Source organism: Muscardinus avellanarius (assembly GCF_963383645.1).
Source record: "Muscardinus avellanarius genome assembly, chromosome: X".
In the NCBI taxonomy this organism is placed as follows: Eukaryota; Metazoa; Chordata; class Mammalia; order Rodentia; family Gliridae; genus Muscardinus; species Muscardinus avellanarius.
This window is the reverse complement of record NC_137792.1, coordinates 45331415-45356668: the sequence shown is the minus strand read 5'-3', so window position 1 is coordinate 45356668 and position 25254 is coordinate 45331415. Positions and strand designations below refer to the sequence as shown.

At 46.3% G+C, this 25254-nt stretch overlaps 1 protein-coding gene across 1 annotated transcript in view; it reads left to right on the top strand.

Annotated features, from left to right (window-relative positions):
* The window catches only part of SMC1A (structural maintenance of chromosomes 1A), a gene marked incomplete at both ends in the record, with an annotated part of 45439 nt that overhangs the window by 4472 nt on the left and 15713 nt on the right, over positions 1-25254 (top strand). The window contains 17 exons of the mRNA XM_080719058.1: positions 3074-3262; positions 3369-3481; positions 4439-4642; positions 4959-5197; positions 5848-6106; positions 6196-6336; positions 8017-8099; positions 8209-8416; positions 11854-12039; positions 12122-12301; positions 12393-12539; positions 12634-12771; positions 13763-13883; positions 13988-14090; positions 18614-18755; positions 23309-23454; positions 23525-23678. Coding sequence (XP_080575184.1) covers positions 3074-3262; positions 3369-3481; positions 4439-4642; positions 4959-5197; positions 5848-6106; positions 6196-6336; positions 8017-8099; positions 8209-8416; positions 11854-12039; positions 12122-12301; positions 12393-12539; positions 12634-12771; positions 13763-13883; positions 13988-14090; positions 18614-18755; positions 23309-23454; positions 23525-23678 — 2753 coding nt within the window. The remainder of the gene's footprint in view (positions 1-3073; positions 3263-3368; positions 3482-4438; positions 4643-4958; positions 5198-5847; positions 6107-6195; positions 6337-8016; positions 8100-8208; positions 8417-11853; positions 12040-12121; positions 12302-12392; positions 12540-12633; positions 12772-13762; positions 13884-13987; positions 14091-18613; positions 18756-23308; positions 23455-23524; positions 23679-25254) is intronic.

Here is a 25254-nt window from a genome sequence, read left to right as displayed (position 1 = left end):
CACACAAAATGGCAAATATGTGTGTTTTGCTTATTAATTTGAAAGTAAATTACAAATTTATATTTCCCGCCTAAGTGCTTTAGCATTCACCTATGAAAAATCTTCATTCTCCTGTATTACCACTATTCCATTATCACAAATAAGAAAACTAACTTCCTCATGTCGTCAAGTATCCATTTTTATGGTACTAGGATCAGAATCCAAGGGTCTTCTACCTCTCTGCTATGCCCCCAGCCCTATCTTATTTTTTATTTGGAAACAGAGTCTTGCTAAGTTGCCGAGAGCCTCAGTAAGTTGGTGAGGCTGGCCTTGAACCTGTGATTCTCCTGTCTCACCTCCCAAGTACTAGGATTACAGGTGTACGCCACCATGTCATGCAAATATGTAGATTTTATTCAAGCTTTTCTAATTGTTCCCCCAGATCTCTCCCCTCTTTGATACTGGGGATTGAACCCAGGATATTCTACCTCCAAGCTACACCCCCAGTCCTTTTTTTTTTTTTTTTGGTGGTACTGGGGTTCCTGGAAGCCCTTCTACCTCCGGGCTACACTCCCAGACCTATTTTATATTTTTGAAACAGGGTCTCTTACGCCAGCGCGGCTGGCCTCGAACCTGCGCGATCCTCCTGTCTCCGCCTCCCAAGCGCGGGGATTATAAGCGTGCGCCACCACGCCCGGCCAGTCCTTTTTATTTTTTATTTTGAAATGGGGTCTCTCTAAGTTACTTTGGGTTTCACTAAATTACTGAGGCTGGCCTTGAACCTGTGATCCTCCAATGTCAGCCTTTAAAGTATTGGGGTGACAGGCATACACCACTACATCCATCTATGTCTTCTTTTTAAACCAGTGTCCAATCAAATTTGGTGTACTTTCTTTTGCGGTACTAAAGATGGAACCCAGGGCCATTGTACCCTCTAAGCTACACCCCTAGCCCTATTTTACATTCTTTTCTTTTCTTTTTCTTTTTCTTTTTGCAGTATGGGGGATGGAAGCCAGGGGCATTCTACCCCCAAGCTACACCCCTAGCCCTATTTTTTATTCTTTATTCTGAAACAGGGTCTCACTGATTTGCAAAGGGCCTCACTAAGTAGCTGAGGCTGGCCGCAAACTGTGAATCTCTTGTCTCAGCCTCCCAAGTACTGGGATTACAAGCGTGCACCACCACTAGTTTAGTGGTGTACTGTATTTTTTTTAGGCTTCAGTAGTCTGTGTTCTGGAATGATTTTCCTAACCTTCCTGGTTTTTTCTTTTTCTTTTCTTTCTTTTTTTTAAAGTATAGGTTGAACCAGGGGTATTCTGCCCTATTTTTTGTTTTTAACTTTGGAACAGCGTCTTGCTAAGTTGCTGAGGCTGGCCTCAAACCTGTGATCCTCCTGTCTTAGTCTCCTGAGTGTTGGGATTATAGGTGTCCCCCACCTCACCAATTATAACCTTTATTTTAGGTAGATAGGCAGTGTGTGTGTGTGTGTGTGTGTGTGTGTGTGTGTGTGTGTGTGTGTGTTTTGCTGGGAACTCAGGGCCTTGTGCATACTAGGCAAGCACTCTACCTCTGAGCTATGCCCCCAGCCCAGGCTTTTTGAAAGGATCAGGTTGGTTAGTTTTCTTGTAGAACATTACACATTCTGTGTTCTAAGGTTACCTCAGTGCTATCATTTACCAGGTTCCTCTATCTGCTATATTTCTTAGAAACTGGAATGAAAGGCTTAACAGCTTGTTTAGATTTGGGTTAATTATTTTTGGCAAATTATTTTATAGCTGATACTGAGTGCTTCATATGTCATAACTGGAATGTAAACTGTAAAAAAAATTGTGGTAAATACATATAAAATTTACCAGATTAACCACTTTTTTTTTTTTTTTGGTGGTACTGGGGTTCCTGGAAGCCCTTCTACCTCTGGGCTACACTCCCAGACCTATTTTTATATTTTTATTTAGAAACAGGGTCTCCTAAGCCAGCGCGCGCGGCTAGCTTCGAACCTGCGCGATCCTCCTGTCTCCGCCTCCCAAGCTCGGGGATTACAAGCGTGCGCCACCACGCCCGGCTAACCACTTTTTTTCTTTTTTTTTTTTGCGGGTCTGGGGATGGAACCCAGGGGCATTCGGCCTCTGAACTACACCCCCTGCACTATTTTTCATTTTTTATTTTGAAACAAGGTCTCACTGAGTTGCAGAGGGCTTCACTAAGTAGCTGAGCCTGTCCGCGAACTGCGATCCTCTGGTCTCAGCCTCCCAAATGCTGGGATTACAAGTGTGCGCCACCATGCCCAGCCAGATTAACCACTTTTAAGCATATGGTTCAGCAGTGTTAAGTATGTTTACATTCTTCTGCAACAGATCTCCAGAAATTTTTTATTTTGCAACACTGAAATTCTTTACCCATTAAAAACAAAAAAGCCTCTTATTTCCCTTTCTCCTCAGTTCATTTGTTTGTTTTTACGTGGTTGAAGTCAAACTGTACAGTTTTACTTTTTGATGATATTGGAGATTGAACCCAGTACCTCTCAGCCCTGTTTTTTATATTTTATTTTGAAGCAGGGTGTCACTAAGTTGGGGAGGGCTTCATTACTTAGCTGAGGCTGGCCACAAACCTGCCATCCTCCTGACTCAGCCACCCAAGTATTGGAATTACTAGCATGCGCCACCACCCCAGATTACCTTTTTTTTACTGATTGATTTTTGGTGCTGGGGATTGAACTTCGGGGCATCCTATTTATGAGATACACTCCCAGCCCAATTATATTTTATTTTGAAATAAGGTCTCCTTAGGTTGATGAGAATCTCAGTGCTTGCTGAGACTGTCCTCAAATTTAGGATCCTCCTGTTTTAACTTCCCAAGTACTGGGATTATAGATGTGTGCCACCATGCCTGCCTTGAGACTTTTTCCTAGGCCTTTAACCTATAGCTTTGCTTGGGTCCAGTTTCTGTGAAGGCTGATGACTATTCTCACCATCCCTTAATTTAAGCACTGGGTGATTAAAAGGCATTTCTGTTCCTCAGTGTCTCTTTTTTTGTTTCTTTTCCCCTTCCCTTCTTCCTGACTTTCCCTCCTCTATGTTGTCTCCTCCTCCCTTAGGTAAGTCAAATCTCATGGATGCTATCAGCTTTGTGCTAGGCGAAAAAACCAGCAACCTGAGGGTAAAGACCCTGCGGGACCTGATCCACGGAGCTCCCGTGGGGAAGCCAGCTGCCAACCGGGCCTTTGTCAGCATGGTCTACTCTGAGGAGGGTGCTGAGGACCGCACCTTTGCCCGTGTCATTGTAGGTGGGTAAGGCTGGTCGGAGGGCGCTCCTCGGGTTCTGGGAGGTGGTAGACTTGGTGGTGGGATGGTAGAGAGGCCTGATCCTCACCGACCTGTATTGTCTCATAGGGGGCTCTTCTGAGTACAAGATCAACAACAAAGTGGTCCAGCTCCACGAGTACAGTGAGGAGTTAGAGAAGTTGGGCATCCTTATCAAAGCTCGGAACTTCCTCGTCTTCCAGGTGGGCCTCTAAACAGTTCCTGGCTGTCTGCTTTGTGTGAGCCCCTGTCACATCCCCGCTGGACCTGCTCTGTCTCAGGCTTCCTCCTCTCTCCCTGTGCTCGGAACACCTTCCGGAGTGGCCTTCTTGATCCCAGGCTGGCCCTTCCAGTTTATCCGCAGGCCAGGTTCATCCTAGAGGACACACATCCGTTTCTTTCCCATTTTTTTTTCATAAAGCATCTCAGTGATTCCTCTTTGTATTATGATGGTTGTCAAATTGCAGTCCCTAGACCAACAATGTCAGCACCACCTGGGACTGTGTTAGACTCCATTTCAGACCTGTGGATGAAGAGACTGGGCTGGGGCAAAGCGCTCTGTATTTCACCAGGGACTCCTGGCCATTACGCTGCCTGCTGAGGTTTGAGAATGATAGGCTTAGGCTGAAACTCCTAAGCTTGTCATTCAGGAAGCGCCACCAGCCTGAGGAAGCCTTTTGCTGTTCCCCAAATTCACCTGCTCTCTGGCTTGAAAGCCTTTGCATATTAATTTTCTACATGGAATAACCTTTACTTTGCTTTTGTGTTTTGAGGTGCTAAGGATCCAACCTAGGGCCTCACACATGCTAAACAAGCATTGTACCACTTAGCTACATTCCCAGCCTCCTCTCTTTCCTCGTGAGGTTTTGCCTATCTTCCCAAATCATCTTGGATGTCAACTTTGGGAAGCCTTCCCAGATAGACACCCTTCCCAGTCTCCCACCCATCAAGCTTCATTTAGTCCTTTTTCTGTTTTTTGCTCTGTTGCTGCACCTATCACGTTGTGCTATTTTGGAATGTGTCCCCAAAGCCTGGCGTGAAATGTGGTGCCAGTTGGGAGGAGCGGCCTCAGTGAACTCTTTCTGAATGGATGAGTGGGAGTGTCGAAAGGAGCCGAGCTGGCTAGGGTCTAAACGGGAGAGTGTTTTGACCTTTGCTAGGGTGCCGTGGAATCTATTGCCATGAAGAACCCCAAAGAGAGAACAGCTCTATTTGAAGAGATCAGTCGTTCTGGGGAGCTGGCCCAGGAATATGACAAGCGAAAGAAGGAAATGGTGAAGGCTGAAGAGGACACACAGTTCAACTACCATCGCAAGAAAAACATTGCGGCTGAACGCAAGGAGGCCAAACAGGAAAAGGAAGAGGTGAGTAAACCGGGCGTACGGCTCATGCCTGTCATTCCACTAACTGGGAGGCTGAGACAGGAGGTTTGCAGGTTTGAGGCAAGCCTTGGTAACTTAGACCCTGTTTCAAAATAAAATAGGGGCTGGGGGTGTAGTTCAGAGGTAGAATGCCCCCGGTTCAATACCTAGTATCACCAAAAGAGAGTGGGGAGGGGGGTAGGTGGTGAGAGAGAGAGAGAGAGAAGAGCTAGGTGGTCAGGCCGCATTTTGGCTCTGAGGGGCCAAGCTGGAGCCAATACCTTACTGACACGCCTCTGTCTCCATCCTCTTTGCATAGGCGGACCGCTACCAGCGCCTGAAGGACGAGGTGGTGCGAGCGCAGGTACAGCTGCAGCTCTTTAAGCTTTACCATAATGAAGTTGAAATCGAGAAGCTCAACAAGGAGCTGGCCTCTAAGAACAAGGAGATCGAGAAGGACAAGAAGCGCATGGACAAAGTAGAGGATGAGCTGAAAGAGAAGAAGAAAGAGCTGGGCAAAATGATGCGGGAGCAGCAGCAGATCGAGAAGGAGATCAAGTAAGAGGCAGAGCTGGACCTGCAACTTGTGGGAAGCCAAGAGGCTGTGCTCTTCCCTAGTCTCTGCGAGAGCCCGGCGTCCTTACCAGCTTCTCTCTCTCCTCTGGACTTTTGCTTTGGCCAGAACTAGGCATTTCTTGACTTGCACTTAAGAGAGAGAGAGAATATTGAAGTCCTCGGGCTCTGGGTAGGCCGGGATGCAGAAGAGGGAGGACTTGACAGGGGTGGCGGCCATGCCAAGTGAGAGGACGTGACAGGAGGCTCAGCCACCGGAGTAGTGAGAAGGCTACGCTGGGAGAGGAAAATCGAAGCTAGAAGCTTAGAAGGACAGAAATTTGACACGGTTGGATCAGATGAGAGGGCCACTCAGTCAACACAGGTGTCCTTGCAAGTTGTAAATGAGGGGGCCTGGCCTCCCGAGGATTGAGGCCGGGAGTAGCTTTGCCTCGGGGACTGGCTAGAATGCCGTGCTGAAGCCGTGGGTTGCAGGGAGTAGTCACACTGCCCCTTTTTAGAGGATATAGGGGGTATCAAGCCCTTGCTCTTTTAGGTAATTCCCTGAGGTTGGCCGAGGGGCTCAGACCCCCTTTTCGTTGGAACCTTTCACTCGCACAGTGTTGACTGGTTGTCCCTTTCCTCTCTGGCAAAAGGGAGAAGGATTCAGAGCTGAATCAGAAGCGGCCTCAGTACATCAAAGCCAAGGAGAACACCTCCCATAAAATCAAGAAACTGGAAGCAGCCAAGAAGTCTCTGCAGAATGCTCAGAAGCACTATAAGAAGCGTAAAGGTGACATGGACGAGCTGGAGAAAGAGATGCTGTCAGTGGAGAAGGCCCGGCAGGAGTTTGAAGAACGGATGGAAGAGGAGAGTCAGAGTCAGGGCAGAGACTTGACCCTGGAGGAGAATCAGGTAAGCCCTGGAAGAGGTTGGTGGGGAGGAGATTGCTGGGCTGACTTGGGCTGATTTAATCATCCTGTCCTTCCCTGTCCCTAACACAGGTGAAGAAGTACCATCGGCTAAAAGAAGAAGCCAGCAAGAGAGCAGCCACTTTGGCCCAGGAGCTAGAGAAGTTCAATCGAGATCAGAAAGCTGACCAGGACCGCCTGGATCTGGAAGAACGGAAGAAAGTAGAGACAGAGGTGAGCAAGCGTTACACGAGCGCAGCTGGGCGTGGTGGTACACGCTTGTAAATCCAGAACTTGGGAGGCTGAGATTGGAGGGTCACGGGTTTGAGGTCAGCTTTAGCAACATAGCAAATCCCTGTCTCAAAATAAAAATATAAAAAGGGTGTGTGTGTGGCTTGCAGATAGAATGTCCCTGAGTTCAATCCCTAGTACCAAGAGAGAAAAAAAAGAATTTCAAGATCATGGCTAGCTCAGTGGCACGGAACATGCTTAGCATATGTGAGGCCTGGGTTCAATTCCCATAATGACAGTAGCTAACATCTATTCAGCACTTCTCAGTATGCTGGCACTGTATTTGTCTCTATATTCATTCATTTCAATTATGACGACCTTTTTGGGATAGCTATTCTTATCCCCACTTTACAAATGAGGACACTCTAGCGCAGAGGTTTATCTGAGGCCATGCAGTTATTTAGCAGGAGAACCAGGATATGAACCTGGGCAGTGTAACTCTAGAGTTCACATTCTCACCAAGTATACTTTACTTACTGGCTTCTAATAGCAGTCGATGAGGATGAAAATGATGACAGAAGGTCGTTGTATTGCCCCAGGAGCTTGCAGTGTCCCAGGCATTCTGCTAGGCATTTCTTCTAAATATTTAAAAGAGGATCCAGGGGCAGTGGCACACACCCATGATCCCAGTACTCAATGATACAGGAGGATCACAGGTTGCAGGCCAGCCTCAGCAATGTAGCAAGACCCTGTTTCAAAAGAAAAAATAAGCCAGGCTTGGTGGCACATACTTGTGATCCCAGTACTTGGGAGGCTGAGACAGGAGGATCACAGGTTCAAAGCCAGCCTCAGAAACTTAGGCCCTCCACAACTTAGTGAGATCTTGTTTCCAAATAAGAAATAAAATAGGCGGGGGGCATATCTCAGGTAGAATGCCTCTGAGTTCAATCCCCAGTGCCACTAAAAAAAAAAAAACAGAAAAAAGAAAAGAAAGAACAAAAAAGGGCTGGAGGTATAGATTGGAGGTACAATGGCTCTGGGTTCAATCCCCATGGCCAAAGGTAAATAAAATTGGGTCGGGCGTGGTGGCGCACACTTGTAATCCCTGCACTTGGGAGGCAGAGACAGGAGGATCGCGCAGGTTCGAAGCCAGCCTCGCTGGCTTAAGAGACCCTGTTTCCAAATAAAAATATAAAAATAGGTCTGGGAGTGTAGCCCAGAGGTAGAAGGGTTTCCAGGAACCCCAGTACCACCAAAAAAAACAGGTAAATGAATTTAAAAGAATGTGGTAGGCATTAATGTTAATAGTTGCCCTGTATTAACTACTTAATGCGTAGTCCGTGAAGTAGAAACTACCCCAATTTTATAGTTGTAAATACAGGTCCAGAAAGGCCCGTGAAGCTTACTTTGCCTCGCTTTGAGCCTCCGTGATCCGTGGGGAAGCCTGGGCTGGGTGCGACACATAGTGGGAGGTCCCGGATCCTTGGGAGGCGTCCGTCGCTTAGCAGACCATACTGGACTCTGTCGGTGCGTCCGCTTGTGTAGTGGGCCCCCGGCATCAATGGCAGAGTGTCTTGAGCTGTTGGGATCTTGGGTGAACGGGAACATGGAAAGGGTAAGTAAGCACCGTGGTCCTGGAGTTAACTGGCTCAGCCCCTGGTGATGGACTCTTTTGTTACCTAGGCCAAGATCAAGCAGAAGCTGCGGGAGATTGAAGAGAATCAGAAGCGGATTGAGAAGCTGGAGGAGTACATTACTACTAGCAAGTATGTGGCTCTGCCACCTCCGCCTCGCTGCCGCACCTGTCCTGTCCCTCTTCAGGCAGGACGCTCGGCTCCCCCGCCAGGGCGACTCCTGTGTCCTTTCACCTTGTAGGCAGTCTCTGGAGGAGCAGAAGAAGCTGGAGGGCGAGCTCACGGAGGAGGTGGAGATGGCCAAGCGGCGGATCGATGAGATCAATAAGGAGCTGAACCAGGTGATGGAGCAGTTGGGGGATGCCCGCATCGACCGCCAGGAGAGCAGTCGCCAGCAGCGAAAGGCGGAGATCATGGAAAGCATCAAGCGCCTGTACCCTGGCTCTGTGGTAAGACCGCAGAGGGCCTCTTCCCGAGCACTTCGCTCGCCCTTTTGACTTGCCCAGCAGCCCTCTGTGAGCACGGGTGGTTAACCCTACTGTTATGGTTGGGGAAACTGAAGCTCACAGAGCTTTAGTGACTTGCCCAAAGAAGCACAGCGTATAAGTGGAAGAACTGCAATTCAGACCCATTTTGTCCTGACCCCTAAGCTTGTGTTCTTTCCACCGTACCAATTGCGTCTTCCTGAAGGGGTTGTCTTGTGTCCGCTCCTCTCCGTGAGGGGGGGGGGGGGAGTCTTTGGAAGCAGAGGGACCATGGGGCTGGAATTACTCTTCCAAGAAGTAGCTCTGTGCCACCTTCTGTTTTGTTTTGTGTTTTGTTATTGTCTTCTGTTTTGTTATACTGGGAATTGAAGCCAGGGATGTTTTTTTTGTGGTACTGGGATGGAACCCAGGGGCCTTCTACCTCTGGACTACACTCCCAGACCTATTTTATATTGTATTTGGAAACAGGGTCTCACTAAGTTACTGAGAGCCTCGCTAAGTAGCTGAGGCTGGCTTCGAACCTATGTGATCCTCCTGTCTCAGCCTCCCAAGCGCGGGGATTACAAGTGTGTGCTACCATGCCCGGCTAGGAGGTGTTCTTTTTTATTTGTATTTGTGATACGAGGCATTGAACCAGGTGCATTTTACTTCTGAGCTATACCTCAAGCCCTATTTTTTATTCTTTTTGTGTGTGTGTGGTACTGGGAATGGAACCCAGAGACTTTCTACCTCCAGGGCTACACTCCCAGACCTATTTTTATATTTTATTTGGAAACAGTGTCTCAATAAGTTAGGGAGTGCCTCAGTAAATAGCCGAGGCTGGCTTCGAACCTGCACAATCCTCTTGTCTCAGCCTCCCAAGTACTGGGATTACAAGCATGTGCCGCCACACCCGGCTGAACCCAGGGGTGTTCTACCTCTGAGCTATACGCCCAACCCTTTTTATTATTTTACTTTGAAAGAGGGTCTTGCTAAGTTGCTGAGGCTGGCCTTGCACCTGAGATCTTCCCATCTCAGCCTCCAAGTACCAGGGTTACGGGCATGTACCACGATAACTGGCTTGTGCAGTTTTCTGGTTTAGCTCCCCTGGTATGTACCAACTAGCTATTAGCTTTTAGATACATCCTGGGCTTTATCGTATCTCTTGGCTTCTTTCACTAAATTCTGAGTTCCCACTTCCCTGAATATTTGTTATCCCTCTAAATCATAGATTCCCAAATATATTGGCTTTCTGTCCTTTTTAGAAAAAAAGTACTCAATGCCCCCCTTCTCAGATGCTTCCCCTATCCCTTAATTTTTATTCAGTGCCCCTAATTATACCCAGTATTACTATTTCAGTCTCTCCCCCAGGGGTGGTTTTGTAGACCAGGAATCTATCCTCTGTATTATCCTGTTCCTGGGTTCAACTTAGTTCAGTTTCACAAATATTTCCTGATCATGCCTTTAGGCACTGCTGGGGAAATAAGTATGAATTAGAGTCACTCCCTTCCCTTGAAGTCTTACCCTCTACCCAGTAGTTCTTAGGGAACCATGCCTGTTTTTGGAGGCTGAGGAAAGGGAACTGGCAAAGAGATTTATTTTGCTGGGTTTCGACGAAAATTTAACAGTGTATATAATGTATCCGACATAGTGCCTTGGTGGCAGTGGTCTGTGAAATGGTGAAAGCAGGGTTGGGAAAGGTGATTTTGATAGACACGATTGCCAAAAGTCGTTACTTGGAAGCTAAGATAGCCTTTCTTCAGAGTGTGGGGGCTGTGTTTCTCTTTGAGACAGGACAAAACCAAGGTACTTTTCTTTCTCTCCCACAGCCAATTATAGCACTTCACTTTTGATACCCAGTGTTTGGGTTTCCCACACACCCCAAGCAGTTCTCTAACAGATACCAGCTGGGTTTCTTACAGTTCAATTAAATTCGGACACTGTATACCTGGAGGTAGCATCACATCCTGCAAGCTACGGGCTTGGTCCTGAAAGACTGCTTCCCATTTCTGATGCCAGTTGCAAGCTGCGGGTTGGGACTTGTGGCTCTGACCAATCTGTTGGGCTCCCATGATCCCCTCCCTGGATTTCGTTGATTCTTTGGAGTAGCTCACAGAACTCAAGGAAATAGTTAGGTTTACCTGCTTGTTAGAAGGGATTTACAAAGGATTTGGATGAAGAGCCGCTTGGAGGTGATGCCTAGGGGGAGGTCTGGGGAGAGAATGTGGAGTTCCTATGCCCTCCCAGGCACACCGCCCTCCAGGTACCTACTCTTGTTCAGCCATCTGGAAATTCCCTGAACAAGGGCCTTTGGGGTTTTACGGGACTTTATTACATAGGCAAAATTGGCTAGATCATCGGCCATTGCCAATCAGCCCAACCGTGGGTCCCTCTTTCCCACCCCGGAGGTTAGAGTGTGGGCCTAAAAGTCAAAACCTTCTAGTCTTGCCTTGGTTTTGGTAGTGACTAGCTCCCATATTCAGGGTATCTAGGAGTGGCCAGTGATCACTTAACTCATTGTTTTCACTGTATTTTTGAGCTGCAAGTCAAGAACTATGGACTAAAACTAAATGTACATTGCAAAATATCACAGCACACCCCTGATCTTTGAGCAGGAATCCCTTGCAGCGAAGCAATCACATAAGTCAAAAGATACTGGCATGTTACTAGAGTAGTCTATCATCATGTCATATGAATATGTCTACTGGGATGAGCTGCTCAGGTTTGTAGACTTCCATTTAGTCTTGTCGGGTTCCAAAAATAGAAAACCTATAACTTCACCCGTGCGGGCCTCTGGTGTGGTTGAGCTGAGAGACTGGGTCATCTCTTGCTCTGAGCCTCTGTTTTCTTGGTGTTAGAGATGGAACCCAGGGGCATTCTACCTCTGAGCTACACTTCCTGCCCTCTCTTATTCTTTTTATTTTGAAACAGGGTCTTGCTAAGTTGCAGAAGGCCTCACTAAATTGCTGAGTCTGGCCACAAACTTGTGATCCTCCCGTATCAGCCTCCCCTACTGGGATTCCAAGTGTGCAGCACCACACCTGCTTTCCTCTGAGCCTCTTCTGAGGCGTTAATGTACTATTGGGTTTCCCTCATGATGTAACTCCTTTATTCATTCCATTACTCTCCTTTTGTTAACCCAAACTCCTAACTTTTCTACCTTTAGAAGAAACACTAGGATTGACCAGTGTGTTGGGCAAGATCTCAGGCAGCACTGCCAGTCTAGCAAGTACTTCTCTCATGTCCTTGCCCTTTCCCATAAGGCAGGCTTACACTAGCTGACCAGTTTGACCAGTAGGCAGTATAGTCGCACTCATTTCTCGGAGGTTTTAGTCTGCCTTTCTTTCTGAGCTGATAGTTGAGATTCCTGAGGCAGCTCCCCAAAGCCTCATGCTCTGGTTATCCCTTCTTCCTTTGCTCAGTATGGCCGCCTCATCGACCTCTGCCAACCCACACAAAAGAAGTATCAGATCGCTGTGACCAAGGTTTTGGGCAAGAACATGGATGCCATCATCGTAGACTCAGAGAAAACAGGTCGGGATTGTATTCAGTACATCAAGGAGCAGCGTGGGGAGCCTGAGACTTTCTTGCCTCTTGACTACCTGGAGGTGAGACTGCGGTCAGGGCAGTGTTGGAGGACCCTCTTCCTAGCCCTCTGTGTTCTGCCACTTACCAAGCTTCTCTTCACAGGTGAAACCTACAGATGAGAAACTCCGAGAACTGAAGGGGGCCAAGCTAGTAATTGATGTGATTCGCTATGAGCCTCCTCACATCAAAAAAGCCCTGCAGTATGCCTGCGGCAATGCCCTTGTCTGTGACAATGTGGAGGATGCCCGCCGCATTGCCTTTGGAGGCCACCAGCGCCACAAGGTATGGACTCCCTCGCCCAGGTTGGAGCAGGACAGGTCCAGTCCTGGAGATTCCTGTGTTCAGCTTCTCTTCTTCTCCCTACCATGTATAGACAGTGGCACTGGATGGGACCCTGTTCCAGAAGTCAGGAGTCATCTCTGGTGGGGCCAGTGATCTGAAAGCCAAGGCGCGGCGATGGGATGAGAAAGCAGTAGACAAGTTGAAAGAAAAGAAGGAGCGCTTGACAGAGGAGCTGAAGGTAAGCCCGGGCAGCACTGGTCCCTGAGCTGGGCGTCTTGAGACCAGGTGGGCCACCTTCTTATCACCTAGCCCTTCCTTCTTCTATCCTTCAGGAGCAAATGAAGGCAAAGCGGAAAGAGGCAGAGCTGCGACAGGTGCAGTCTCAGGCCCACGGACTGCAGATGCGGCTCAAGTACTCACAAAGCGACCTCGAGCAGACCAAGACACGACATCTGGCGCTGAATCTGCAGGTGGGGCCTGGCCTTCAGCCCTGTCACCCAAAGGCCATCCTCGCTTTCCTAGGTTGGGTATCTCTGAGGATGGGGAACTTGTTTCTCTCCTCTTGGTCCCATGGCCTAAGTCAGACAGCCAGGGGCTCAGATGTTGGCTCAGCCATGTGTGTAACACAAAACAAGTTATTGAACTTCTGTGTCACTTTTCCTATCTGTATAAAATGGTAATTAATATCTACTTTATAGAGTCACTGTAAAGGCGGAATGAATTAATACCTATTACATGTTTAGGCCAGTAGGTGCTCAGTTAACATTAAGTACTATTATTAGCATAATTCATTCAACAGATATTTGAACTTCTAAAAGTGAATCAGAGCCAGGCGTGGTGGCGTATGCTTGTAATTCCAGTACTTGGGAGGCTGAGATAGGAGGATCATAAGTTTGTGGCCAGCCTCAGCTACTTAGTGAGGCCCTCCACAGCTTAGGGAGATCCTGTTTCAAATTAAAGAATAGAAAATAGGGGTGGAGGTATAGTTCAGAGGTAGAATGCCCCTGGGTTCAATCCCCAGTACTGCAAAAAAAATTTTTTTTAAATGAATCAGAAGCAAACTATAGCCATTTCCATCCCTGCAGGTAGTGGTGCTGTTCTAGGTATATCAATGTGGTTTTTGATTACTGAGTGCTTCCTCAATTTACCTTGGAGGTGTTCTATGTACACAATTACCCTGGAGTGTGTATATGTACACAATTTTGCCCTTCTCTTAAATCTGAATCCTGTGACATGTATGACTACAGGGGTTATAGTTAAAGGATTGTGGACCTGTGACTAAGGATGCTTTCTCTGTGCCTATTCCTGTGGATTGAAGCTGACTGAACCAGAGGCCGGGGAGGAAGTCATTGGGGTAGCTCCAGTAAGAGACGATAGAGACTGGACTAGGGCCAGTGCAGTCAGGGTAGCTCTTTTCCTCCAAGGTGTCTGGTCTCTTGTCTTCCAACCCATCACCTATAGGAAAAATCCAAGCTGGAGAGTGAGCTGGCCAACTTCGGGCCTCGCATTAACGATATCAAGAGGATCATTCAGAGCCGGGAGAGGGAAATGAAAGACTTGAAGGAGAAGATGAACCAGGTTGGTAGGGGTGAGCCACGCTGACATGTGCATCAGGGCAGGACTGGGGCCGGAAACAGGACTCTGACCAAGAGGTCCTCCGCCCACCCTGCTTCTCCCCTCAGGTAGAGGATGAGGTGTTTGAAGAGTTTTGCCGGGAGATTGGAGTACGCAACATCCGAGAGTTTGAGGAAGAGAAGGTGAAGCGGCAGAATGAAATCGCCAAGAAACGGTAGGCAGAAGCACTGGTACCAGACGCTGGGATGCCCTTGAGCTGCCAGCTGACATGCTTGAAAGCCAGATGTCATAGGCATGGACCTGCTATTACAACCATAATAGCTTGTTGTGGGTAGGCATCAAAGAACAGGAATCAGAGCAGCCTTATGACAGGATAGTGGGTAAAGTTGGTTTATTTAGATTAAAATCCTAGGTCTAGCTAAGAATGGTGGCACATGCATGTAATCCTGGTTCTTGGGAGGCTGAGACAGGAGTGCAGGTTCATAGCCAGCCTCAGCAACTTAGTGAGGCCCTCTGCAACTTAGACCTTGTTCCAATAAGAAATAAAATAGGGTTGGGGGTGTAACTGGAGGTAGATTGCCCTTGGGTTCAATCCCCAATATCACACACACACACACACACACACACACACACACAATTCTAGCTCAGTAACTTATATTTCTCCGTTAATGACTTGACCTCTCTAAGTCAAGTCAAGGATAATAATACCTATCTTGTGTGTTGGGAGGATCAGATGAAATAATGTTTGTGAAGTATTTATTTGTTTATTTATATATTTATTTATGGTACTAGGGTTTGAACCCAGGGGCATTCTATCTCTGACTTCCAGCCCTATTTTATTTTTTATTTGGAAACAGGGTCTTGCTAAGTTGCCGACAGCCTCACTAGATTGCCAAGGCTGGCCATGAACCTGTGATCCTCCTGTCTCAGCCTCCCAAGTCCTGGGGTTACAGGCGTGGGCAGTCACGCCCGGCGGCGTAGCTTTTCTTTTGTCATGATGATCCTCTTGGGAAATGGGGTGAGGAAAGAAGTTGTAGGCTGGAGGAATAGCCAGAATAAAACAGGCTTTTCTTTCTTCCTCACTTTAGTTCATTCACTCAGTCAGTACACTTTACCTGAATATCTGCCTTGTGCTAGGTGTTGGAGGGGCACGGGGGAAATGCAAGTAAGACACAGTCTGTTGAAGAGGTCACTTCTTGGACTCTGAATTTCAATCAACGGTTTACCTAGCCCTTCCCTAATATGGTGAATATGAATTATTCTACCCCAAGCCAGGCTCAGATGACGCAGAATTGAATCAAAGGCTCTTTTTTCTTATGGAACTTACAGAGTACTTGGGAAAGCAGGCAGATCAACAATTTCAGAACGCTGTGATTGATGGTGTCATTGAGATAGATATAAAATACAGAGGAAAATTTTCAAGGAACTACAAATCAATAAGAGTTTGAAAAATAAAAATAACAAGAAACCCAGTAGAATAATGGGACTTCAAGAAGAGCTAACAATTGTAGGAATTGATGTTCGGCCTCTTTTTTTCTGGTGTGTGGGGGGCATTGGCAATTGAACCCAGGGGCTACACCCCAGCCATTTTTTTTATTTTCAAAGTCTCAGTAAGCTGTTGAGGCTGGCCTTAAACCTGAGATCCTTCTGTCTCAGTCTCCCAAGTATTGGGATTACAACACTGTACCACCACACCTGGTGGATGTCCAATCTCTTAATTAAAGGAATTCATGTTAAAAACAAAGTATTTGCTGGGCATGGTGGCGCACGCTTGCAATCCCAGCATTTGGGAGGCTGAGACAGGAGGATTGTGGTTTGCAGACAGCCTCAGCTACTTAGTGAGTCCCTCCACAACTTAGTGAGACCCTGTTTCAAAATAAAGAATAAGAAATAGGGCTGTGGGGGTAATTTGGAAGTAGAATGCTTCTGGGTTCCATCCCCAGTACCGCAAAAGAAAAAAAAAGTATTTGGTGAAAAGTCTGTATATGTCTGTCTCAGTATATGAAGGTTGCTCACATGTGTGCGCACACACAAACATGCACACATTCACACTATGAGGATATATTTTATAGAGCTTTGCCATAGGATCACAAAGAGACATATTTAGGCTGGGCATGATGACGCACACCTGCAATTCCAGTACTTGGAAGACTGAGACAGGAGGATCACAGGTTCACGGCCAGTCTTAGCAGTTTAGTGAAGTCCTTCGCAACTTAGGCTGGGAGTGTAGCTCGGAGGTAGAATGTCCCCGGGTTTACTCTCCAGTGTCTCTCTCTCTCTCTCTCTCTCTCTCTCTCTCTCTCTCTCTCCCTCTCCCTCTCTCTCTCCCTCTCTCTCTCTCCCTCTCTCTCTCTCTCTCTCTCACACACACACACACACATACTTAGGCTTGTTCATCTTGGCTTAATGTATATTAGTGAGATACCGGTGGCAATATAGATGGCCATCACTAGTCAAAAGTGTAAGTTAAATGTAATAAACGTACAGACTGTAATAGTGTGGAGCAGTTCAGAGCAAGAGTAGACTTACAGCCGGTAACAGGGATAAACTATAAGCCTAGCATTGACTGAAAAGATGAGAATGAAATAACAGCACGCATTTGTGAAAATTAAAAACATTTTACAAGGATGTCTATTTCTGACGGTGTGTGTATGTGTGTGGGAAGGTAATGAGAGAGGACATTGGGGATTAAATTGAAGGAGACAAGGGAAGGGTCTTGCATAGATGGCGATAAGCGTGTTACGAGTTGTGGAATTTGATGAACTCAACTCTGCAGCCGAATTTTAGAGAAAGGAAGGAACCCAGCAAAGCATAATCGAAATTAAGAACCTGCTTCTGAACCGCCAAGAAAGGCTTTACAGAAGAAGGAATAGGGAACTGGAGACCTGAGGGGAGAGTGGGATTTAGGCAGCCAGGGAACAGTAGCAGAAGAGAGTTGAGGCAGAGAGAGCAACATGCTTGGAGATGAGAGGAGCATGTCTCATTCTGGTTAGTAAGTGTTTCTGGATGGCTAGAGCATAAAAACAGGGTCAGAAGGAAGGTGGAGGTGGTGGGGAGGTCAGCAGGGGCCAGATAACAAAGAGTTTCATGAGTCATACTTTGGAGATTGGAATTAAAATTGCAGAGTTCAAAATCAGAGTTAATTACATTCCATTTGGATTATAGTGACTAATAGGTTTAAGCTGCTAGCATGACATCTGGCAGCATCTGTTAGACCATATTAGGGACTGGAGGGGCAACTGGAAGTTAGCTCTGCCCGGCCTGCTGGTGTCCATGTACTGGATACATAATATGAGTTTCTAAAGAGACGGGGAAGAGGACAGTATCAGGAATCCAGTATTTTCTCCATGTTTTGTACTAACCAAGCTCTACCCCTTAAGAGATTCTACAATCTCAAAGCAGTGATTGGGATGCTGGTATTGATGAACTGAGTACCACCAGTATATCTGGCCATGGTGATGAGAACTAAAATGTATAGCGTAGTTACTCTGTGCCAGGCATGGTTATAAGAGGTTAGTAAATATTAACTCAGAGCCAGGTGTGGTGGCGCATGCTTGTAATCCCAGCATCTGGGAGGCTGAGACAGGAGGATCGCAGATTGGGGACAGCCTCAGCTACTTAGTGAGGTACTTCCTAACTTAATGAGACCCTGTTTCAAAATAAAGAATAAAAAACAGGGCAGGGGGTGTAGCTTGGAGGTCGAATGCCCCTGGGTTTCATCTCCAGACCTGCAAAAAAAAATACATACATACATACATACATACATATATATATATATACATATATATATATATATATATATATATATATATATATATATATATGTGTGTGTGTGTGTGTGTGTTAACTCAGTAAGAAAATCTCAGCCAGGTGTGGTGGCGCATGCTTGTAATCCCAATACTTGGTGGGAGGTTGAGACAGGAGGATCAGAGGTTCACGGCTAACCTCGGCAGCTTAGGCTTTCTGCAACGTAGTGAGACCTTGTTTCTAAATAAAAACTAAAACAGGGCTGGGAGTGTAGCTTGGAGATGGACTACCCTCTGGGTTCAATCCCTAGAACCTCCCCCACCCAGAAAAAAAAGAAAGAAGAAAAAGAAAATCAGTAACTCTGAGGAAAGTACTATTATTATTTCCACATTCTCTGAGGAATGGAAAATATAATAAAACTAAGTTGCCTGAGACCACATTACTAGTAAGTAGCAGTGTTGAGACACCAACCCTCTTAATCCTCCCCATTATATTGTAATGACAATATACACAGGAAAGAACCCAGGTTTTGGTGTTCGACTTGATTCCAATCTCATATGTGCAATTTACTAGCTGTGTGGCCTTGAGCAAAGTCTTTTACCTCTTGGCCTAAGTTTCCACTGTTTGTGAAATTAGGATAATAATGCATACCTGTGGAGCTGTTGATTAGAGGATTAGAAATAATATGTGTTAAGTACATAGAAGCTTAATAAGTAGGAATTAACTAGAGCTGGTGGATGCACATGGACCTTTTTATGTATCCTTCTAGGAAGTTGGGACGGTGCTGGAGTCTCTTGTTTGAAGGGGTATAAATGGGGTTTGGTTTGGACTCCTGTCTGCCTTGTGCCATGTCCACAGGGTTGAGGAAATCAGTTGTGCAACTTGGGGACAGTTTTATGCGAATATGGGTGGCTGAGCTGATGGCGAGTGAAATTCAGCAGTAACTCAGAAGTCCTGAGCCCTGGACCTAGTTTCCCTTTCTCTCCACAGTTTAGAGTTTGAGAATCAGAAGACCCGCTTGGGCATCCAGCTGGATTTTGAAAAGAACCAATTGAAGGAGGACCAGGATAAAGTCCACATGTGGGAACAGACTGTGAAGAAGGATGAGAATGAAATAGAAAAGCTCAAGAAGGTAAGGAGAGAGCAAAAAGACAAAAAGTGCGGAGGAAAAGTTGGAAAGTCGTTTATAAATATCTAAGTTAATATGAAAACACTAAGACCTATATAAGGGAAAATGGGTAAGTAGCACAAACAATTGAAGAGACTCATGTAGCCCATAAACACATAGAAATAATTTAGCCTCACCAGTAATCAAAGAAATACAAATTAAAGCAACAATTGGTATAACTTGTTTCTTACCATATTACCCAAGATTTAAAACAAAACCAAAAAAACAATACCTAGCTGGGCGTGGTGGTGCACGCTTGTAATCCCAGCATTCGGGAGGCTGAGACCGGAGGATTGCGGTTCGCAGACAGCCTCAGCTACTTAGTGAGGCCCTCCGCAACTCAGTGAGACCCGGTTTCAAAATAAAGAATAAAAAAATAGGGCAGGGGCTGTATCTCGAAGGTCTAATGCCGTGGGTTTCATCCCCAGACCCACAAAAAATAAAAAAAGAAAGAAACAAGGTCTTACTAAGTGGCTATGGCCTTCAGCCCCTCCCAAATACTGGGATTATAGGCATGTGCTACCATGCCTGGCCACTGACTCTTTAAAACACAACTGATCCTAAGATCACTAGTGTTGTCTTAAATCCTTAATGTTACTTAAATATATACTTAGAACACTTACCCAAGCCAAGCGTGGTGGTGCACGCTTATAATCACAGTATTTGGGAGGCTGAGATAGGAGGATCTCAGGTTTGCGGCTAGCCTCAGCTACTTAGTGAGACCCTGTTTCAAAGCAAAGAATAAAAAATAGGGCTGGGAGTGTAGCTTGGAGGTAGAATGTTCTTGGGTTCAATCCCCAGTATTGCAAAAACACAAACAAACCCCAACCACTTAATCAAAAGCCAAGATAAACTTCCAAAACATACTAGCGAAATGAGTAAAACAGTGGAGCATGGTGGTGCACGCTGTAATCCCCGCATTTGGGAGGCTGAGACAGAAAGATCGCGGTTCGAGAACAGTCACAAGCTACTAATGAAGCCCTCTGCAACACAGTGACCCTGTTTCAAAATAAAGAAGAAAAAAGCCAGGCGTGGTGGCGCACGCTTGTAACCCCCGCGCTTGGGAGGCTGAGACAGGAGGATCGCGCAGGTTCGAAGCCAGCCTCAGCTACCTAGTGAGGCTCTCGGCAACTTAGTGAGACCCTGTTTCCAAATAAAATAGAAAATAGGTCTGGGAGTGTAGCCCGGAAGTAGAAGGCCTCTGGGTTCCACCCCCAGTACCACCGAAGAAAATAAAAGAGTAAAACACAGTTTTGTTTTGTTTTTGGTACTGGGGATTGAACTCAGAGGCATTGTAACTCTGAGCTACATCCCCAGTCCTTTTTTATTTTTTGTTGAGAAACAGTCTTATTAGGTTGTTGAGAGTCCTGCTACAAGTTACTGAGACTGATGTTGAACCTGTGATACTTTTCTCTCAGCCTCTCAGGTACTGGGATTACAGGTGTGTATCCCCATACCTGGCTAATTTTTTTTAAAAAGTAACAAATGAAGCCAGATGTGGTGGTGCACGCTTGTAATCCCAGTACTTGGGAGGCTGAGACAGAGGACTGCAGGTTTGTGGCCAGCCTCAGTGATGTAGGCCCTCTGCAACTTAGTGAAACCCTGTTTCAAAATAAAAAAATAGGGCTGAGGATATAGCTCAGAGGTAGAATGCCCCTGAGTTCCATCCCCAGTATCAAACACACACACAGAAAAGTAGCAAATGTACTTTTAATTGATCTCATGTAAAACCTACTCAGTGAAAGTTAATTGTTTCAGCCGGGTGTGGTGGCGCAGGCTTGTAATCCTTGCGCTTGGGAGGTGGAGATAGGAGGCTTGCGCAGGTTCGAAGCCAGCCTCGCTGGCCTAAGAGATCCTGTTTCCAAGTAAAAAATGTATAAAATAGGTCTGGGAGTGTAGCCCAGAGGTAGAAGGGCTTCCAGGAACCCCAGTACCACCCAAAAAAAAAAAAAAAAAACCAAGCATGGTGGCATACACTTATAATCCCAGTACTTGGGAGGCTGAGACAGGAGGATCACAGGTTCATAGCCAGCCTCAGCTACTTAGTGAGGCCCTCCGCAACTTAGTGAGACCCTGTTTCAAAATAAAAATAAAATAGGGCTAGGGGTGTAGCTTAGAAGTAGAATGCCCCTGTGTTCAATCCTTAGTACCACACTCACAATTTTTTTTTTAAATAAAAAGGGCTGGGGATGTAGTTTCAAGTTAGAATGCCCCTGGGTTCAATCTCCAGTACAAACAAATGAATCAGTAAAAATCAATACAGCAGCCAGGCATGGTAATCCTAGCATTTGGCAGGCTGAGATGGGAGGATCGCGGTTCGAGGACAGCGTCAGCTACTACTTACTGAGGCCCTTTGCAACTCAGTGAGACCCTGTTTCAAAATAAAGAATATAAAAGAGGGCAGGGGTTGTAGCTCGGCGGTCGAATGTCCCTGGTTTTCATCCCCAGTACCGCCAAAAAAAAGCAATACAGCAAATGATGTTGCTTTGCTGAAGCCCAGTCACTTCGCAGTGTAACAGTATCCATGTCACCATATCATGACTCATTTCCTCACACCCTTCCTCTTCGGTTTTCTCTTGGTTTGAACACATCATTTGATTCTGAGGTCTGCCTGTGTTTGCTTGTTTGTGTGTTCTCTATATTAATCCCTGATGATTAAGGTTGTCCTCTTTAGTGTGATTGTAATCTTAAATGCAATTGCAGATAGGGCAATAAAATCTTGTGGTAGAACTAGACTTCCATCTAGATGACCCAGGAGAATGCGTCTATGTGACATTTTGACTTCTGACTTTGAAATAAATTTCAATTTAGCAGAAAGTTGCAGAAATAGTACAGTAAGCCCTCAATGTCCACGAGGGATTGTTTAGAGGACTCTCCTTCATGGACACAAAAATGTGAGGATGCTCATGTGACTCATATAAAATGGTATATTATTTGTACCTAGTTTGTACACCTCCCGTATACTTTAAATCATATATAGCACAATGTAGACACTATGTAAACAGTTGCTATAGTTTAATATTAGGGAATAACAAGAAAACTATCTGTACATGTTCAGTACATATATAAGTTTTTCCCAAATATTTTCAATCCATGATTGGTTGGATACAGAACCTGTGGAATCCAAGGGTCAACTGCCAAGAGCTGTGTGTCCACCAGCGAGAAGCTTCAGCCACCAACATGTTGCCGCGCTTACTTTTGCATTCTGTGTGTGTTTATTACTTTTTACGAGCCATTTGAGAGTAAATTGCAAATATGTTCCCCTTACACGACTTAAGGTCAAAATGAAAACAATTCTCCCTTTAAGAAATCAGAACATCACTGTGATTTATATTTAAAACGCACCAGTAAAAGCATGAAAAGAAATCAGAACATTATGAGTGCAATTCCATTTGGCTGAGTACTCTCTATTCTAGTCCCCTCGTTCTTTTCAGAGGTAATTCCAGGTTAATGTGTGTTCTTTCAGACTTAGGGATTTACTCATAGAAACATATAGCATTGCTTGTGTGCCACCCCCCACAGACTGCTGAGAACTGAACCCAGGGTCATTCTACCTCTGAGCTACATTCCCAGCCCTTTTTAGTTTTTTGTTATAAAACAGGGTCTCACCGTGTTGCTGAAGCTATCCTTGAACCTGCAATCTACCTGTCTCAGCCTCCTAAGTACTGGGATTACAGGTGTGTGCCACCACGTCAGGCCTGTGTGGGTTTTTATAAAACGTGTTACAGTACACAAAATTTTGATTTTAAAAAAAAAAGCTCAAAGCCGGGCGTGGTGGTACACGCTTGTAATCCTTGCGCTTGGGAGGCTGAGACAGGAGGATCACACAGATTCAAAGCCAGCCTCAGCTACTTAGTGAGGCTCTCAGCAACTTAGTGAAACCCTGTTTAGGTCTGGGAGTATAGCCCGGAGGTAGACGAGCCCCTGATTTCCACCCCCAGTACCACCCAAAAAAAAAATCTCAGCCAGGCGTGGTGGCGCACGCTTGTAATCCCCGCGCTTGGGAGGCTGAGACAAGAGGATCGCGCAGGTTCGAAGCCAGCCTCAGCTGGCTTAAGAGACCCTGTTTCCAAATAAAATATAAAATAGGTCTGGGAGTGCAGCCCAGAGGTAGAAGGCTCCTGGGTTCCGTCCCCAGCGCCACCCCCCAAAAAAAAATCTCAAATATAGCATTAAGTTAAAATGTAGACTTTTAATTACAACATACTCTCAACTGTGTTAAAGCTGTTTCTGAGTAAGACTGGGCAGGGGTTAACTGGTTAACTGGTTATCTCTGGTGGAATTATGAGTAGCCCCCCCCCCCCCCGTTTGTTCTTTTTCTATACTCTGAGTTTTTCTATAGTGGGCAACTTGTACAACTGGGGGTGCGTGTGGGAGGAAAAGCAAATAATTTGGAAGAAGATAAGAGAAGGCTGAGGGGAGGTGGGGGTGGATGCAGAGCTCCTGGAGCTGAGTGGTGGGCGCGCAGGGAGGGGGGCGGGCGCTCAGCTCTTGTCTGTTCTCCTTGCTGGGACCAGGAGGAGCAAAGACACATGAAGATCATAGACGAGACCATGGCCCAGCTGCAAGACCTGAAGAATCAGCACTTGGCCAAGAAGTCAGAGGTGAACGACAAGAATCACGAGATGGAGGAGATTCGGAAGAAGCTGGGGGGCGCCAACAAGTGAGTGGCTCGGGGCGGGGCGGGGGCAGGGCCGCCAGGCTGGGCTCACGCAGCTCCCTGGCCTTTGCAGGGAGATGACCCATTTACAGAAGGAAGTGACGGCCATCGAGACCAAGCTTGAGCAGAAGCGCAGTGACCGCCACAACTTGCTGCAGGCCTGCAAGATGCAGGACATCAAGCTGCCACTGTCGAAAGGCACCATGGACGACATTAGTCAGGAAGAGGTGAGTGTCGCCACTGGGGTGGCCACGCGATGACGGGGCGGGGAGGACAGTGGCTGAGAAAGGCAGAGGGGAGAGGGTGGCAAGGGGCAGTAAGAGGGATGGACTCAGGAGAGATGAGGCGTGGTGATGGCAGGGGAGGCAAAGGGACCAGGCACTGTGAGAGCAGAGGGGAGCTGCAAGCCAGTGCGCGGCGAGAGGCTTGAGCCAGGAAGCAATGGTGAAGAATCCTTTCCTTTTTTTTTTTTTCAGTACTACAGATTGAACCTAGGGATGCTCTGCCACTGAGCTACACGCTAAACCCATTTATACACATATACATAGGACTGAACCCAGGGGTGCGCTACCACTGACTTCCATCCTCAACCCTTTTTATTTACCTTTATTTTTAAATTAATTTATATTGGGGGGGACTGGGAGTTGAACCCAGGGGCAGTCTACCTCCAAGTTATATACCCCTCAGCCCCTTTGATTTTTTATTTTGAAGGAGTCTCACTAAATTGCCAAGAGTCTTGTTAAGATTGCTGAGGCTGGCCTCAAACCTGTGCTCTTCCTGTCTTGGCCTCTGAAGTACTGAAATGACTTGCATATACCACCAGGCCCAGCTTCATTATTTTATTATTTTTATTTTGACGAAGTCTCACCAAATTGGCTGGGCTGGCCTTGAATTTGCAATCCTCTTGTCTCAGCCTCCCAAGTACTGGGATTATAGGTGTGTGCCACTGTGCTGGGCTGAAGTATTCATTAACTTTATTTATTTATTTTTGTGGTACTAGAGATTAAAACCAGGGGCATTCTACCTCTGAGCTATTCCCAAAGCCCTATTTTACTTTTTTATTTTGAAATAGTCTCATTAAGTTGCAGAGAACCTCACTAAGTTGCTGTCTCAGCCTCCCGAGTACTGGATTACAGGCATGCACCATCATACCCTGCTTATATTCATTAATTTTAACAACATAAATATGAGCCGTGTGTGATGGTGTGCACCTCTAATCCTAGTACTCGGGAGGCTGAGTCAGGAGGATTGTAGGTTTGTAGCCAGCCTCAGCAACTTAGTGAGCCCCTCCCAAACTTAGTGAGACATTATTTTTTTAATATGCTTTTATTGGTGCAGTACAGTCTCACATAATTTATATTTATTTATTTTTGCAGTACTGGAGATGGAACCCAGGGACTTTCTACCTCTAAGCTATACCCCCAGCCCTATTTGTGTGTGTGTGTGTGTGTGTGTGTGTGTAGTACTGGGGATGGAACCCAGGGGCATTCTACCTCTAGCCCCTAGCCCCATTTTTTATTCTTTATTCCGAAACAGGTCTCACTGAGTTGCAGAGGGCCTCACTGAGTAGCTGAGGCTGGCCATGAACCGCGATCCTCCCGTCTCAGCCTCCCATGCACTGGGATTAGAAGTGTGCACCACCATGGCTGGCTTTCACATCATCATTTAAATCGTGTTGACGCGACATACATGCACAACAACCTTGTTTCAAAATAAGCAATAAACCAGGCATGATGGTGCATGCCTGTAATCCCAGCTGTTGGGAGGCTGAGACAGGAGGATGGCAGGTTTGAGGACAGCCTC